The sequence below is a fragment of the Pogoniulus pusillus genome, chromosome 32 (assembly GCF_015220805.1).
Source record: "Pogoniulus pusillus isolate bPogPus1 chromosome 32, bPogPus1.pri, whole genome shotgun sequence".
In the NCBI taxonomy this organism is placed as follows: Eukaryota; Metazoa; Chordata; class Aves; order Piciformes; family Lybiidae; genus Pogoniulus; species Pogoniulus pusillus.
The window spans coordinates 4,200,489-4,218,534 of NC_087295.1; the positions used below are offsets into that span (position 1 = coordinate 4,200,489).

Genomic DNA, 18,046 nt, shown 5'->3' on the forward strand with positions numbered 1-18,046 from the left:
TGGAAGCCAGGGGTGTAACATACATAAACCACTGGTTATAAACAAACAAACCAACAAAAACAGTAAACCTTCTCAATGCTCCATTTAGGACTTGGAAAAACATTTCAGAGTTCAAGTCTCAGCTCCCAGTATAATGGAAAATGCATCTCACTGTAGGCTCTGTTATTTTAAACCCAGAATAATTCAGCTAAGCTTGACAGCACAGCAAGTCATGGTCACTTGAACAGTCCAAATCAGCGAGGAATCATCAGTCCCAGCCTCCCTGAAGCTTTTAAATGTTGTCAGTACAATATTGTGGGGAGTCATAGCATAACATGATCTGGACTTCACCTGACCAAGGAGGTAACAAATTGCCTTAAACTTTCAGTAAGCAATCAGGTTCAAGCTGAGTGGTTTCTGAGGCATCCACAGTGCTTGGCTGAGTGAATGCCTGGTTTCTGCACTGCAGTGCTGCTAACTACCAGGGAGGGAGAAGGATACAACTCTCTCGTATCACACAAGTTGAAATTTGAATACAATTGCTAATCATTCAGCTCACAGATCTAAATTAAATCTGAAGGACTAATTCAAATGCAGCCCTCAAGCCTTTTGAAATGTCTGCAGTTATGCCCAATCTCTATGACATCGTATTTAGGGTGCACTGTATTTCAGCACACTTGACACGGGTGTGTAACTGTCCTCACTGAAGCTAACAGGATCTCAAGTGCATTTGCAGCCGAGCAGTGCCACCTTTTACAAGATGAATATCCTGTCTGCTTGCTCACAAGTGTGTTTTGTATCATTTCCCACTGCCTGTACCACAACAGCCTCAGAAAGTCAGTCCTGCTTTGCCTGCAGATTTCAAACCTGCCAAGCGTATTTTTTAACACAGATTTGCTACTTCCTCAAGAGCAACATCTCCAGGAAGAAGAAATTGGCCTGTTCTCCACATGACACCACAAACACTGAAAAGCAGGACCAGGGAGGAGAGCATTGTACTGACCTGTGTGTGGGTTCAGAAGGATACTGCCAGGTGGTATCCCTGCAGCTTCAAGTGGAAGAATGATATAGCTGGTGTTGCTGGGGGCCACCTGGCCACTCATCCCGTTCTCAGGGTAGGATACGCTGCCTGAAGAGCTGGCTGTCACCCCAGGGACAAGAGATGCACTTTGGAGAGGCTGATGTATTCGTGACAGTGATCCTGAGGAGCCAGCACTGCTGGAAGACTCTGAGCCTAACAGAGAGAGACACAACCACACACTAGTCCATGTCCAGCTGGCAGCAGTGGGGTTCTCACTCCCTGCCGAGCTCAGCTTCCAGTGGTATTTCTACAGCTCTAAAGACCACTTTCCTCTCTCAACATCTGCTGTCTCCATACAGTAAACACCTTTGTCAAATAGAACACAGAACACTCAGCACATATTTATTACACCAAAGTACTGGTTCATAAGGTGCACAAACTGAAAGCAGAGTTTGTGAATGAAAACTAAACTAAACAAAGAAACAAACCCTACAAAACAGGACACATCCCCCCACACACCAAACATTCTCTGTAAGTCAAAAACCCAACCAGCCAGCAACTGAGTTCAGTCAAGCAACAAGGTAGCTGTGCCATATGTGTCTTAACTTAAAGCTATCTAAAAGTCTAAGACTTCAGACACTGGCTTTTCATAGAATCAACCAGGTTGAAAGAGACTTCCAAGATCATCCAGTCCAAACTATCACCCAGCCCTATCCAAACAACCAAATCATGGCACTAAGTGCCCCAACCAGTCTTTTCTTGAACACCTCCAGGGATGGTGACTCCACCACCTCCAGCACCTAGCCTATTAGAATTGATCAACTAAGAGAAAGCAAATGAGGGTCTCTTCCAAGTGGAATATTTCTGTGATTCTGTAAAACACATGTGTGTCTGGAAGGATGGGGGAGACAAATCATTTAAAAACCCCAATATAACTTCCAGACTTCAGAAATTGTATTTGCTGAGATTTCCATTTGCTTCCCAGATAAAGGACAATCTCAGAGCACAGAGGGCTCAGAAAAGCAGCTTCCTTAGAGCAGGATGTAAAGGCACATACAAAGAAAGTGTGAGAGCAAATTCTGTGTGGGTGCTTCCCCTAGAAAGGAAAACATATTTTAATTGTAATTTCTTTTATTTTATTTCTCTTGGAGAAGATCTTGGAGGTCTTTTTCCATCTAAGAAGTTCTGTGATTCTGTGATTTGCCATTGGAATGGGCTGGAATGGGCTGCTCAGGGAGGCGGTGGAGTCGCTGTCCCTGGAGGTGTTCCAGCAAAGCCCGGAAGGGGCACTTAGTGCCATGGTCTGGTTGATTGGACAGGGCTGGGTCCTAGGTTGGACTGGATGAGCTTGGAGGTCTCCTCCAACCTGCTTGATTCTATGATTCTATTTTACATCACCACCTTGGTACTTTTCTAAAACCCCCAAACCTAAAAAACTTACTCCAGGAATCACTACTTAACCAATTCTGCCCCCAGAATGATACATTTTAATCCTTTTCCATCCCTACAACTTACTTCTTATCACTTTAAGTCTAGACATATTAAACCAAGTAAATTCTGAAACTAATGTTTGGAAATTAACACCAATTAATCTTGTCTTTGTAGCTCTGATTAGCTGTTTTCATGGTGTCTAAATCTGGAATAAGAAATCACCACATAATGAATTCAGTACTGCAGCAAATGAAAAAGAGAAGGAAAAAAAAAAAGACCTCTCTGACTTTATTCAGATTCACATTAAGAGATGTCTTGCAAAAGAGTTCTGAAAGGAACTCTGAGTAAATGAGATTTTTGCCCCCATTACACAATCCAGCCTCTTTTTTCCCTCCAGTCTGTAATGATGGCTACATCTTCACAGCTGGCAGAATAATAATCATCTTCATATTCTCATCACTTCCCATTAATATATTTTTTAGGTGTTCCAAGAGATACAGCAGTTCAAAGAGTGGTAAAAAGAGAAAGAGAGAGAAAAATCAGCACAAATGCTTAACAGCTTAGAGGGTTTGTGGAGGGAGAGCACAGAGGTACTGTTAATGTTCCAATATTCTGACTGCTAGTGAGTGATGCTACACATTTCACTCTATTTTCTTTGGCTCAGCACTCGGCATCTGATGATTCTGAGGTAATTTTATCCCTTCTTATCATCTGGGCTCTCCAGATCTACCCACTCTTTAGAATCATAGAATCATTTTGCTTGGAAGAGACCTTTTAAGACTGGGTCCAATCATAAACACAACAGTGGCAAGTCCACTCCTAAACGATGTCTTCACATCTCCACATCTTTTAAATCTCTCCAGGGATGGTGACTCCATCTCTCCTCTGAGCAGCCTGTTCCAATGCTTGACAATCATTTCAGTGAGCAAGTTTTTTGGAATGCCCAACTTAAACCTCCCTTGGTGCAACTTGAGGCAATTTCCTCTTGTCCTGACACTTGATACTTAAGAGACTGAGCTCCCACCTCACTGCAACCTTCTTTCAGGTAGTTGTAGAGAATGATAAGCTCTCCCTTGGGCCTCCTTTTCTCCAGGCTAAACAAATCCCAATTCCCTCAGCTGCTCCTCTAAGGCTTGTACTCCAGATAGTCAATTTTTCAGGAACAGTAGAGTCCTGATCACCTCTGGAAGTACTTTTGTCCTGGGCATCATTCCTTGGCTGGGGAACATTTATTTGCTACTTTTGTAAGCCCCTTGCATTTCTGCATATTACAACATATTTGGGGGTTGGGATTTTTTTAATGATAATGGTGTGTGTTGTTACGAATATGACTATCTCTGGCAGCTGCCCTGCTAGAAGACTATTCCAGCACAGTTGGTTGATGGAAAAGTATACCTGGAGACAGCTGGCTGGTGATTTATTGCCTGCACATTGACATTCCTACAGTTTGCCCTGCACTCAGAAGATGCAGCAGGCTAACCACGAACAAGCAGAAACCCAGTTCCAAAACTCAGAGGCAAAACTGTAATTTACAAAACGTTTTGATAAAAATAAAATTGAATAAAAAAAAACTAAAGAAAGAAGTAAAAGTATTGGAACGCCTGCAGTATGATTGCCTTTCCCCTGCAGCAGCAGCAGCAATGGACACCTCGCAGGAAAGACTAGACCGGCTCCAATTACTTGGAGGCCAGCCAAGGAAATTAACGATCCTTACAGATCTGTATCAACACAGCTGATAGCACAGTGGAGCCAGCTTTTTGTAAAGGGGAGGAGGGAAGAAACAGACTCCAACAGATGTGCATTCCACTGAATGGAAAATTCATGAAGAGAAGCTAAAGATGCAGCAGTTAAATATCTAAGTCTTCCCACTATTATCTGAACACCTGTAGGCATGCAAAGGGAATTTCTTTGGTAAGTAACTTGTCCTGCCTCCTAGTAATAGATAATAAAACCTGCTGCAATGTGTCAGTGAAAATCACAGAATCACAGAATGGCAAGGGCTGGAAGGGGCCTCCAAAACTCATTCAGCCAACCCTCTGCCAGAGCAGGATCACCTATACCAGATCACACAGGAACACATCCAGGCAGGTTTTGACTATCTCCAGAGAGGGAGACTCCACAACTACCCTGGGCAGCCTTTTCCAGAGTTCTGTCACTGTCACAGGGAAAAAATTCCTCCTCATATTTACATAAAACTTTCTATGCCTCAGCTTCCACCCATTGCCCCTTATCCTGTCACTAGGCATCACCCAGCAGAGCCTGGCTCCAGCCTCCTGGACTCACCCTTTACATCTTTATAAATATGGATGAGGACACCCCTCAGGCGCCTCCTCTCCAAGCAGCACAGTCCCAGTTCCCTCAGCCTCTGCTTGTAAGAGAGATGTTCCATTCCCTTCATCATCTTTGTGGCTCTGTGCTGGACTTTCTCAAGCAGCTCTATGTCCCTCCTGAACTGGACAATAACACAGTAGCTGGTGAGCTAGATTTTCTCTTTGTGAGTGTGTTAATGGCTGAGCAGGTATGTCTGAGTTGCCCACAGGGACAGCTATTTCATTTACCACTCAACACACTTTGTCAGCCCTGGAAGTCCACTGTATTACTGGGAAGCTGAATGAAACAACAGTTTGTACAATGCCTCAAGTTGTAGGAATACAACCGAATGCCAATTTGTTAAATTATTAGCTCTCCTCTCAGTACTGAATTACAGCTTAATATATCTCTCTGCATATACTAAGCTCCACAATAGAATCACAGAATCAACCACGTTGGAAGAGACCTCCAAGATCATCCAGTCCAACCTAGCACCCAGCCCTGTCCAGTCAACTAAACCAAGTGCCTCATCCAGGCTTCTCCTGAACGCTTCCAGGGATGGTGACTCCACCACCTCCCTGGGCAGCCCATTCCAATGCCAATCACTCTCTCTGACAACAATTCCCTCCTAACATCCAGCCTAGACCTCCCCTGCCACAAAACTTGAGACTGTGTCCCCTTGTTCTGTTGCTGCTTGCCTGGCAGAAGAGACCAACCCCACCTGGCTACAGCCTCCCCTCGGGTAGCTGCAGACAGAAAAACTTAATTTGCAGTATACGATCTGTGCTCTTCAGACTTTCTAAACCACTGCATGAAAAGCACCAGCAGAAACAGGAGGATAACCACATAATGAGTTCCACACAGCCTCTTTTGTGAAGTTAGCAAGATTGAATTAACAGCATTCCTTTGCTAAGCTCTAATTCCCATGCTGTTGAATGCAATTAGAGTCTAAGACTAATTGACACTACTGGACTTTACTGCAGAGAACAGCGTGTTCTAGGATCTCTCTTTGCCTCAGGGGAGGCTGACATCTTTCTGAGCTTCAGTTTCTGTTTGTCTGCTGTTGTACCATTAATTACTGACTTTCTAGGAGTTAAGGTCAGAATATATATGTCTGGTGACAATATTAAAAACAATCCTGGAAGGCTACAATGCTATCCTCATAGAATGGCCTAGGTTGGGAGAGACTTTATAGATCATCTACTCCAACTTCCCCTCTACAGACAAGGACACCTCTCAATTAGATTCAGCTATTCAAGGCCTCATCCAATTTAGTTTTGAACACTCCCAGGAAGGAGGCATCCACAACCTCCCTGGGCAGCCTATTCCAGTCTCACCATTCTTCTACTGAAGAACTTCTTCACATCCAATCTAAACCTACTCTCCCTCAGCTTCGAATCATTCCCCCATGTCCTGTCCCTAGACACCCTTATCAAAAGTCCCTCTGCAGCCTGTACTATCCCTGCAGGTATTGGAAGGCAGCTCTAAGGTCTCCCTGGAGTCTTTTCTTCTCCATGCTGAACACCCCCGAGATCCCTCAGCCTATCCTCACAGGAGAGGTGCTGCAGCCCTTGGATCACCTTTGTGGCCTCCTTTGGACTCATTCCAACAGTTCTGTGTCCTTCTCACCATGGAGACACCAGAAATGAACGCAGTATTTGAGGTGAGGTCTCACACTTCATATGCTCTCCAAGGCAGCTGTGAGCCACCTGTAAAAATCCTTGAAGTTTCACTATCCCTATGCTCAAGAAAGCTGTGCCAATATGGTCCTGCCCTGGCAGGGAGGTTGGATTCTATGATCTCCAGAGGATGAGCATCACACACACAGAATCATTTGCACATTTTAAATGAGCACATTTTCCATCATTTGGTCAACAAATCAGAGAATCAAAGAATGATTTAGGTTGGAAGTGATCTCAAAGATCATCTAGTCCTGACTCCACACCATAGGCAGGGACACCTCCCACTAGAACAGATTGCTCAAGGCCTCATTCAACCTGGCCTTCAACACCTCAAGGGAGGTTGTGGAGCACAGAATCACAACCTCCCTGGGCAACCTGTGCCAGCATCTCACCACCTCATTCCAAAGAACTTCTTCCTAACATCCAGTTTAAATCTCCCCTCCGACAGTTTAAACCCATTTCTCCTCATCCTGTCTTTACAAGACCCTGTAAATAGTCCCTTCCCAGCCCTCCTGTAGGCCCCCTTCAGATACTGGAAGGCCACTCCAAGATCTCCTCAAAGTCTTCTCTTCTCCAAGCTGCAGAGTCCCAGCTCTCATAGCCTGTCCTCATAGCAGAGCTGCTGCAGCCCTCTGAGCATCCTCATGGCCTGGACTTGCTCCAACAGTTCATAGAAGAGCTTAGGTTGGAAGGGACCTTAGAGATCATCTACTCCCGAGCAAGGATGCCTCTTGACTACAGTCAGCTGCTCAAGGCTTCAAGGCCTTAAATTAAGGCCTCAGGGCCTCAGTTGTGTATGAGACATCTAATGGTATCCACCTATGCATATACTTCTGAATCAGAACAACCTCCTTCTCCTGCTTTCTATGAAGAAAGCACTTAGTGCCATGATCTAGTTGATTGGACAGGGCTGGGTGCTAGGTTGGACTGGATGAGCTTGGAGGTCTCTTCCAACCTGGTTGATTCTATGATTCTAAGAACACTTTGGCCAACTAATGAGTAATTTCATATGCAAGACAAATAAAACTGCTTTCAATTTGTTCCTGTGAATCATAAAGCACTTGAGGGAACAGATGAATACTTTCTGAACAGAAGTACTGGGTCATAATGGGTGCCTACCAAAATCTGCCACCCTACCAGGGCAACTTGCCTGACATTTGTAGCTATACTTCTGCCATCCTCTTTCAATTGCTGTGGGAAAGACAACAGAAAATAAACAACATCCCCTGAAAGACAGCAGAAAATTAACAAAATCCCCCAGAACAAAAGCACCATCCAGCTTTAAATGTGTGCTGAGCTACAGAACACCCAGCACTGCCTATGACTGCAGCAGGCAGTAATGAAGCTCCAGCACAAACCAGGCAGAGCCAAGTGTCAGATTTGCCCACTAGTTTTTGATGATTCATTTTCTGCTTTAATGCCATTCAGTAACATTTTAGAGAGAAGGATAGAAAGAATGATTCAGGTACTACTTCCTATGACTTCCCTTAGGCTGACTGACAGCTCAACTCTGTGTGACTGGCTTGGAAGGTGTAAGTTTGTTGTGACATTCAATCTTGCTCTTTTCTTCCATTGCTTCCTTTTGTTTCTTTTTCATTCTTCATGTGCCTGAAGTAGCTTTCAGATTTAAACACTTGGCTTAAAGTCTAATCACTTACAATATGCAGTTGCTCTGCTAAGAACCCAGAATATTGAGATCACTGATGTTTTAAAAATGTATTGTAAGAGCTTGTATTTGAAAGCAATTTGGGGTTTGGTGGATACAGAGTGCAGATGCATTTACAAGTATTGGGCATGCTTCAGAGATCTCTCCTTTAATACATTTTCTAAGTGCACCCTTTAATGTGTGATTTTAGTGCTAAAACAGCTACTTAAAAGCAGGTTTTGCAATTCTCTTCTGCAATTAGATGTTTCAACCTTCCAAACTGAATTTCCTTGACACCATTTCAAGTGCTCTGCACCTCAGCAATAGGATGCTGCAGAGAAATACATTTACCTCCACTCTACTGAAGGTGGATGATAGGGGAAAAAAGTGTGTTAGGAACCTGTGCTTCCTCCCTAACTCCTGTGTGTGAAATTGAATTCTGATTCAATGGGAAAAGTCATGGGGAGGTAAAGAAATGTGAAGATAAAAACATGGTCTACTGTACCCTTCAGGTTCCATTCTGTAGCCTATTTAGCCTATACACAAACAGAATAACAGTGTAGTTTCAGAACTCCTTACAGACTGGGTTTGCTGTGTTGCATATGTTCATGCTTAGCACTGAGGCAGAGGTAAACAACTACTCTGTGCTAATGTTCAAATTCAAATTTGTGCCAGGATTGCAGATACATCAGGATGGAATAATACCAAAGTAGAATATTGTCTTGGAAGGGAACTTTGTGGGTTCCTTCCAACTTGAGATATTCCATGGTTCGATGAACCTTAAGATACTAAACCCAGCATTTTGTCTGGAGTCCCAAGGGAAACATAAAGCAGCTGCACTATGAAGCCAATGCAGGATATTCCAAAAGGCCCCAGCAGTTTTATGACAAGCAGGGTCTGAAGGAGCAGCTTTCTAATAAGCCAGGTTCCTTCACAGCTGTGAAATAAATGCATAGGGTTTTGGGGCAGGGGGAGAGGTGGGGAGGGGTGTTCCAAACCAGGGAAACCTTGTGAGGAGTTGAGACAGCTTCCAGGAGCTCGGAGCTCACATGACAGCAACAGACAAGACTTGGAAAGGGCCAGAAGCACCTCCAGATGCGTAAAAGAAGTTGGAGGTGAAGATCACCAGCCTGGCTGAACAGAGAGCTTTGGGTGGAATGCAAGAAAACATGAGAGGAAAAGTTCATGACCTCTGGAAAAAGGGGCAAGCAACTGAAGGGGATTATGCAGGGAGAAAACTAGGAGAGCCAAAGCCCAACTAGAACTTAATCTGGCTACTGCCATAAAATACAGTAAGAAATGTTTCTATAAATACCTTGGCAACAAATGGAATCACAGAATCACAGAATATGAGAGGCTGGAAGGGACCTCGAAAGATCATCTATTCCAACCCCCCTGCCAGAGCAGGATCCCTGGTCCTGTCCCAGCAGACCCTGCTCAAAACTCTGTTCCCTGCTTTCTGCTGGGCCCTTGAAGCACTGAAAAGCCACCAGAAGGTCTCTCTAGAGCCTTCTCCTCTCCAGCCTGACCAAGCACAAATCTCTCAGCCTGGCCTCACAGCAGAGGGCTTCCACCTGGGTCTTCTCTGGCCCCATTCCAGTATGTCCATGTCCCTCCTGTGCTGCGGACACTCTTGTGCTAAGGGATGTGAGTGTTTCTCAACAGGAGGTCTAAGGAGAATTTCCATCCTTTATTGGATGTCAGGAAAAACACAGTGACTAAGGACAAGGCTGAGGTAACAACTGCTTTCTCCACCTCAGTCTTTAATCGTAAGACCAGTTCTTCCCTGGGTAGCCAAACCTCTGAGACAGAGATAGGCAGCAGAATGAAGTCCCCATAACCCAGGATGAAATGATTAGTGACCTGCTGCACCACTTAGCACACAAACAGGTGTGCAGGGCCAGATGTGGTCCACCTAAGGGTACTCAGCAGTCCTGGCTAACTGCGGAGGTGACAATTGACTGGTGGCTAGTAAACGTGCCACTCGTCTGTTCAAATCTGTTAATCTTCCTCATAGCTCTCTGTAGGATTCCCTCCAGCAGATTCCTGTCTTTCTTGCATTGGGGAACCCAAAACTGGATACAGTATTCCAAGTGTGATCTTACCAGGGCAGAGCAAAGCAGAAGGAGAACCTCCCTAGACCCACTGGACACACTTTTACTAATGCACCCCAGGATACCATTTGGTCCAAGCACAGTGGTTGGGCCAGGTTTCTGAAGGTCCATTCCAGCACAAACCATTCTGTGACACAGCATCCTCAGGCAGGTACCATTGTAGCCACTTATCATCACAGAACAAGTGTGGTGAACCCAGTACAGTACAAGCTACCTGTTTTAGACAGTTTGCCGGTACTTCTGTTGCTTGATGAGCTATCTCCTCTTGTCAGGACGGTGATCCCACCAAAACTGGCTGTCTTGGTTATGGCTGGCTTCAAATTTCGGTTGGAGCTGTCTGAGTCTGTGCTGCTCCATGGCCTCTGGTGGTCTGCCCACTTCAGTTCGTTCTCTGTGCTGCTCTGTCGACTGCCAGATGCCTTCCCCATGCTGTCTCTGTTACCCCTGCAGACACCGTGGAACAAAAGTTTGAACACTGACAAAACCTCATCAGGGCAGAGTCCATCCTGGGTACTCTGCAGTGACACTGATAAAGAAAAGCAAAACACTCTGCCTTGGTGAAAGAATGTCTGAAATGGGGGATCTGACCCCTGTACTCACCTGCCTTTGGTAAGCCAGCACTGCTGTACCCTTTAACATGCACAGCACTTACCACTGCACATCTCCTAAGAGGAGACTCTAATAACTTATTTACATACAGACACTTTAAAAGAGCACAAACAGCAAATATGAATTACAGAATCACAGAACTTTAGGGGCTGGAAGAGGCTTCCAGAGATCATCGAGGCCTCCCTGCCCAGGCAGGATCACCTAGGGTAGTTTGCACAGGAACACATCCAGGCAGGTTTTGTTGATGTCATGGTGTTAGGTCACAGCCTGGACTTGATGATCTCAGAGGTCTTTTCCAGCCTCAATGATTCTGTGACTCTGGGACTTCACTGGATGGGGCTGATGCAGCAATACTACGTAGCACTACTACGTAGCACTGGGGCAGCATTTCTGTTAGCTGGTGACCAGTCTCTTCCTTCAGCAAATCCTTCACTACTCCTCCCTTTGCTGTCCACCACTTAGAATGTTTCTTGCCCTAACTTCACCTCCTTCATACCCATTCTCCTTATTTCTACTGCACCTTCTCCCCACTCATCATTTGCTCTGTAAGCCACCCAAAGCCTTCTCCTAAGCACATGGCCTCCCAGAGTGACCCCAAACTCTCCAGGGATAAAACTCTACTTAGAACTCACCAGATGTTTATTTTTTCCCTCCTCTGCACACAGTTATCACAAAAGTCTTTGGGTAAAGACTGCCTGGCCTTGCACAGCTGCAAGCACCCACTGTACTCTAAGTAACAGCACTGCAAGCTGTGAGCTGAATTTGGAAGACAATTTGGCTTACTTATGGTGAAGAGCTTACACTGTGCTGCTAAAATGACAAAACCAGCATACCTAGCACAGCTTAGTGCACCACAACTGTTATCCCAAGTGCCTCTAACAACACTGCCTTTTGGAAGGCTTTTAGAAGGCATTTTCCATCCTTCTGTCTCATTTTACAGTATAATACCTTGCAGGCTCAAAGCTCTTTCTACAAATCAAAAAGATGGGACTCTATCTAATGTTTTCCTTTAGTCCCCTTTCTTGTCTTGAATACAGCTCCTGCTTTTTATTTGGACAACCTGCAGAGCTGTGTCACTTGGGATGTGAAAGAGCAGCATGTCTAAGCTGGGATCAGGCTGGTTTGTTCCTTGCCTGTGATCAGAACCTCTCACAGATGTGATCAGCAGCATTAACCTGCTGGCTTTGCTAGACCCAGACAGTGGGAAAGCATAGGGAGAAACAGCACAGAAGCAACAACATAATAAATAAATAAATTTTAAAAGTTTTTCTTAAGATGTAAATGTAAAGAAAAAAAAAACCAACCAAGGTCACTTTGGCCACAACAACCCCAGGCAGTGCAATAGGCTGGGGACAGAGTAGCTGGAAAGCAGCCTGGAAGAAAGGGGCCTGGGAGTACTGCTAGATAGTAGCTGAAGATAAGGCAGCAGTGCCCAGGTGGGCAGGAGAGCCAATGACATCCTGGCCTGGTTCAGGAGCAGTATGGCCAGTAGGACAAGAGAGGTTCTTCTGCCCCTGTGCTCAGCACTGCTCAGGCCACCCCTTGAGTGCTGTGTCCAGTTCTGAGCTCCTCCATTCAAGAGAGGTGTTGAGGTGCTGGAAGGTGTCCACAGGAGGGCGCCAAAGCTGGGGAGGGGCCTGGAGCACAGCCCTGTGTGGAGAGGCTGAGGGAGCTGGGGGTGTGCAGCCTGCAGCAGAGGAGGCTCAGGGCAGACCTCACTGCTCTCTACAGCTACCTGAAGGGAGACTGTAGCCAGGTGGGGTTGGTCTCTTGTGCCAGGCAGTCAGCAACAGAAGAAGGGGACAGAGTCTCAAGTTGTGGCAGGGGAGGTCTAGGCTGGATGTTAGGAGGAAGTTGTTGGCAGAGAGAGGTTGATTCCATGATTTTATTACTTATCGACTCTTTCATATTCTTGTGCTTAGAAATTAACAACTCTCTTATATTCTAATGGAAAAGAGGGGGAGAAACAAAATGTTTTTCTATTCCAGTTATCTGTGGATAAAAATTTGTCTGCCTGTGGCCACAGGCTGCAGCTCCAGATGCTTCCAGCACCGCTCCTTACCTGATGTAGTCTTGTCATCTCCTCCATGGCTGCTGTGCTGATGTCTAGTCAGCAAGCACGAGTCAAAAAGTCCCTCATCCTTTTCTCATGATGAAAAAATACACGACAGAGATGCTGCAGATTTGAACAGACACAAACTACCACTGCTATGTATGCAAACCTCAATGCACAGAGACATCTCAGTAAGGACCCTTCTTCTGCCCAGCTATCCAAGCGCCTTACTGGATGAAGGACACGTTTCATAAAGCACCCATTACTTCTGCCTGTTCTGCTTAAGACTTGTGGCAGCTTACTGAACTTAAAAGCATCTTGGCACACTCGGCTCAGGATGATACAAAGTGAACCTCAGGGAGTTCATGGTGTGGGAAGAGAGCCTTTTAAAAGCAACTCACAGCAATGCTGTCCCCTATCATGTTGGGTCTTCCACAGATGCAGTTTGTTAACTGACTGAAAATATCTCCATGAAAATATGGACTTACTCCTACTGATGTCAGAGTCACAGAAACATTCCGGTTGGAAAAACCCCTCAGGATCACCAAGTCCAACCAATACCCCTATTCAATAAGGTGCACCCTAAACCATATCCCCAAGCACCACATCCAAGCAACTTTTAAATGCATCCAGGACTGGTGACCACATCCCTGAGCAGCCCATTCCAATCCCTGACCACTCTTGTTGTGAAAACAATCTTCCTAATGTCCTGTGACTTGGGAAGCAACCTGGGATATGGGATCATAGAATCATAGAATCAACCAGGTTGGAAGAGACCTCCAAGCTCATCCAGTCCAACCTAGCACCCAGCCCTGATCAATCACCCAGACCATGGCACTAAGTGCCTTCTTCATAGAAAGCAGGAGAAGGAGGTTGTTCTGATTTAGAAGTATATGCATAGGTGGATACCATTAGACAAAGCTCACTTGAGAACGTTTGGATTCATTGCTGCTTTAGCTAAGGGAATTTCAATTCATTTCACCTCTTTGTAGTTTTATTTCAGCTTCTAATCAACTAACAAAAGGAAAAAATGGTCAGTCAGGGTACTAGTCTGTGGAAAGTGCCTCTTGAATCATAGAATCAACCAGGTTGGAAGAGACCTCCAAGATCATCCAGTTCAAACTATCACCCAGCCCTGTCCAACCAACTAGACCATGGCACTCAGTGCCTCAGGCAGGCTTTTCTTCAACACCTTCAGGGACGGCAACTCCACCACCTCCCTGGGCAGTCCATTCCAATGCCAATCACTCTCTCTGCCAACAACTTCCTCCTAACATCCAGCCTAGACCTCCCCTGGCACAACTTGATACTGTGTCCCCTGAAGCAAAAGGAGCTTCCACCAGTCAGAGCAGTCCTTCAAACTGTGGCAGTCTCAGCAGCTGGGCAGCTGAAAATCTCCTATGGCTGCCAAACCAAAGAACAGGGTCCTGTTGTGACCTCCTTGTGGAATGAGCAGGGTAAGAACTCTTTCCTCCACGTTTTTTTCCAAGCAGGAAAAATGATGTATCCACAACCATCATGGGTGAGGACTCAGAGAGAATCACAAGCAAGGGTTAGTGGGAAAGGAATAGTAATGAAGTCATACAAACCTAAACAGCTGTCTTTTCTTATGGGTGTCATTGCATATACTACTGTCTTCCAACAGCCTACTGAAAAGTGAAAAGAAAGGTTATGGTAGCAGACATGGCAATTCAGATTCATGAGCTGTAGAGCTGTATTTAATTTCTAGCAACATTTTCCAATTTCCACTAGATTAATAGCTTTAAAAAAACCATTCAAAACTAACACTGCCCCCTCTTTAACTGTGAACTTAAGAAATGCCAGCCAGGGAGGCTGAAGGCCATTTAATGCATCCTGTTACTGAGCAAGGTAACTCTCAGAAGCCAAGGAACATCTGCATCCAAAAGAAAGTTCAGGAAAACATCACCTACTAAGAACATAAAAAAATGCCAGCCAGCAAAATACCACATGGATAATTCTGAGCATTTGCTAAATGGCTTGGAAATCTCTGCAGCTCAGAGGAATGCTCAGGCTCTCTGATCAGAAAGCAAGGCAAAGCACTCAAACACATACCTAACTTTCAACACATGAAATCAACAAGATCACTCATGTGCACGGACCCAAGTACGAGTTTAAGTGCTTCATCCAATCAAAGGCTGTAAGGCATGCAGCAAGGAAAAGCAGCTGAAATCTCCCTCCTGACAACAACCGTGCAGGGGTTAACAGAAGCCTGGTTTCCAACCTGGCCTTTTACCAGTCTCCTCTTGGGTATGCACCCTCACACCAGGAAAGCTGGGCAGCCAGCTCACAGGTTCCAGCAACGAGAACCAAGTGCAAACACCAGAACTGGCTACCTTCTCTTTCATACAGGTGTGGGGTTGAATGCATAAACCAAGGGAGGAAGAGTGGCTGTGAAGTCAAGGTTTATCCCACAAGTCCCCACCATACCCTCAGCAATGCAGTGTCCGAGCACCTTCCGTACTCACATGAGAGTATGAACCACTACATCATGTTTACAGTCTCAATCTCTCCAGAGAGGGAAACATAGATAAGTAGGAGCATCTGCTTTTTGGTTCCTCTATTGCAATTTTGATTTACTTTATATATATATAATGATACAGAAGAAACAGCTGAGGAAACATCTTTGGCTCTCAGAATAAAGGTGATTAGGTAACCATGGTCATCATCTCCTGAGAGCTTTGCCTCAATCCACTTACAGGACTGTCGATTGGCAAAACCATTGCTGTGGAGTCATTTTCTATGGGAACAGCCTGATCCAAACATCTGGACAGGTGTAAGGATGGACAGAGATAGAAACCTCTCCTTCAAGGGCATGATAAATGGTTTTAAAACCTGCACAGGACAGACTTGGGCTGGCACTGAACCCACACTCACCAGTGGAAATTCCAGAGTTTTCATCTGCCATAAAGGTGAACAATTTCAAAGATTTTCATTACAGTTCAGCTAATTGGTGGTTGCTCTGGAGCTAACACTTCACATTTTGTTACTTTTAACTAAGTTTTTGTCTTCCCTCTGCTTTAAGTGAGGGCTATTACAATAAAAAGACCATCCACAAGGACTATCCCGCAGCAATGCAAACGAACACTTGGGCTGGGGGATTAACATTTCCTTACAAGGCAGGACTAAAGCAGGGCTGGGGGGCACTTGTGAGCCTTCACAAGCAACAAGTGGAGGCGGTGCTGCCACTCAGCCCCGCAGAAGAGCAGGTTCAACAAGTGTTTAACAAATACCATCACCCAGCCACTGCTGGAGTGCTTTTGAAAGATCAATAAGTTAAAAAAAAGGCACTCCAGAGACAGACTTGGTCATTTGAAAAGAAACCTTAGGTGGGCTCCCCTCTCCCTCCCACAGCCTGCTTTGTTTTAAAGCAGAAATGCAAAGTCTTGAGGAAGCAGCAGCAACACCTTCTCTGGTCAGACAGAACGCTGCGAGGCAAGCTCGTTCCCCCCCCCTCCCAAAGCATAGAACACTGCAGATGATACGGATTACAAAGCTGCTCGACAAGCTTCGTGGTAAGATAAACAACTATGGATAAGACAAAACAACTGAGTTTAACAGAAAGGAAAAAGGGAAAACAAAAAAAAAGCAGCTATTTTTTTTACCTGTTTTCCACAAAAAGGTTTTCCTGGGAGCAAACTGACTGAAAAATAAAAAAGGCATTGTATCAGACGTTCTAGATATGTTCTGCTGTCCCAACGCTTTCCTTGAGTTTAGAATTACCTCCCCCTCTTCAGGCTTAAGGGGGTTTCAATTCATGCATCATTTGCATTTGCAGAAGACAAGAGGGGGGGAAAAAAGGGGTCAAGAAAAAGGTCAGGCCAGTAAAATAAATTCCATGCATTACAACACATTGCCAACGAGGGGGTCTCAGTTTGGGAACAAACTGAAACGTCTCAGTCCTGAGATCGGAAGAAGGCAGTATGTGCAAAACACTGGCAATCTGAAGGGGAGAAACATTTGTCCTACGTAATACAACGGCCATTGGTCTGCCCTACCACCTCAAAATGAGATTGCAGAATAGCACAGAGCTGCAGGTAAGAAGGACAAACGGGAGGAAAGCATGCAGAGCTGACAAGTTCTTCAAAGGGAGAGAAGATACTGCAGTACTTAGCAATACTGTGTGATTGCACACCCTACAGCTGGAGAGGGAACAGTCATACCCACATTGAGATATAAAATGATGATAATTGGCTTGATATCATCAACAATAATAGTCCATAGCAAAATGGTTCTCTGCTGGAGAACTCAGATCTGGAGAAAGGTGAAGGGCTCAGATGAAATAAATCCTATGGACAAGTGTGTAATTCTTTTAGCATGACTTCATTCTTTATGCAGAGAAATGAAGCTATGCTCAATTTCCCATGAATAATTCTCCCTCTTTGATTTTTCCATTTCCCTCCTATTTCATGTTCACTACACCAAGTGTCACTAGATTATATCTCCATGAGGTACAGAAGAAAGGATAGTCAGTGCCTGCACTAAATTTGAACAAAAGGCAGGCAAGGGGAGGAGGGCAGCAGCAATCATGCCCGTTAATCTTGTAACAGGACTCAGCTCAAAGAATAATGCAACACCAACAGTAGCTGTGTCAAATTTTGCTAGTGTGGGATATATGTGGATCTGGGATGTTTCTGTTTGGAGAAGGGTCAGCTAATCACCCACTCAGAGAGCTCTGGCCAACACCAGCAACACCCTGCTCATTTCCAGTGCTCCGGTGGATGCATGGGCAAAGCCTTCTCTGGGTACTGCAGCCAGTGCTATCCCATCAATTTTCACAAGGAAGGAATTTAGCTAAGAGAAGGCAATGTAGTTTCTCACTGAAGCTCTAATTCACCCACCCAGCATCCACATCAGGGAACATCTGACAGCTCTGTGAGATTCCCAGGCGAGCTCCTACCTTGTGCTCCTACTAAATACGCAAGGCTCTGGGCTGCACTGGTGGCAAGTGTAGCTCTCGTGATACCAGGAGCAAGTTCTCCATTGCCAGAGACCAAATTCCCACCAGCTACAGCAGATCTAGGATTTTCATCCTGGGCTAGAAAAAGACCTAAGACCACTGGGATCCTTTGTACAACTGTGACACAATGTCTTCTCTCATTTTAAGTTCTTTAGCACAACACCGCATTAAATGTGACTGTGCAGACTTCAGCATAGTTTATCTACCTGCCAACACAGTGAAAC

General features: G+C 45.1%; 1 protein-coding gene across 21 annotated transcripts in view; it reads right to left on the minus strand.

The window, feature by feature from the left end:
• The window catches only part of ARPP21 (cAMP regulated phosphoprotein 21), a 239,183-nt gene that overhangs the window by 57,116 nt on the left and 164,021 nt on the right, over positions 1–18,046 (minus strand). For 13 of the 21 annotated variants that reach the window (XM_064169992.1, XM_064169988.1, XM_064169986.1 and 10 more), the window contains 4 exons: positions 16,468–16,505; positions 14,434–14,493; positions 10,394–10,626; positions 983–1,213 (listed from right to left, as the gene is read on the minus strand). In XM_064169992.1, coding sequence (XP_064026062.1) covers positions 983–1,213; positions 10,394–10,626; positions 14,434–14,493; positions 16,468–16,505 — 562 coding nt within the window. The remainder of the gene's footprint in view (positions 1–982; positions 1,214–10,393; positions 10,627–14,433; positions 14,494–16,467; positions 16,506–18,046) is intronic. The other 8 variants (XM_064170002.1, XM_064169996.1, XM_064169998.1 and 5 more) reach the window with 5 other exon arrangements.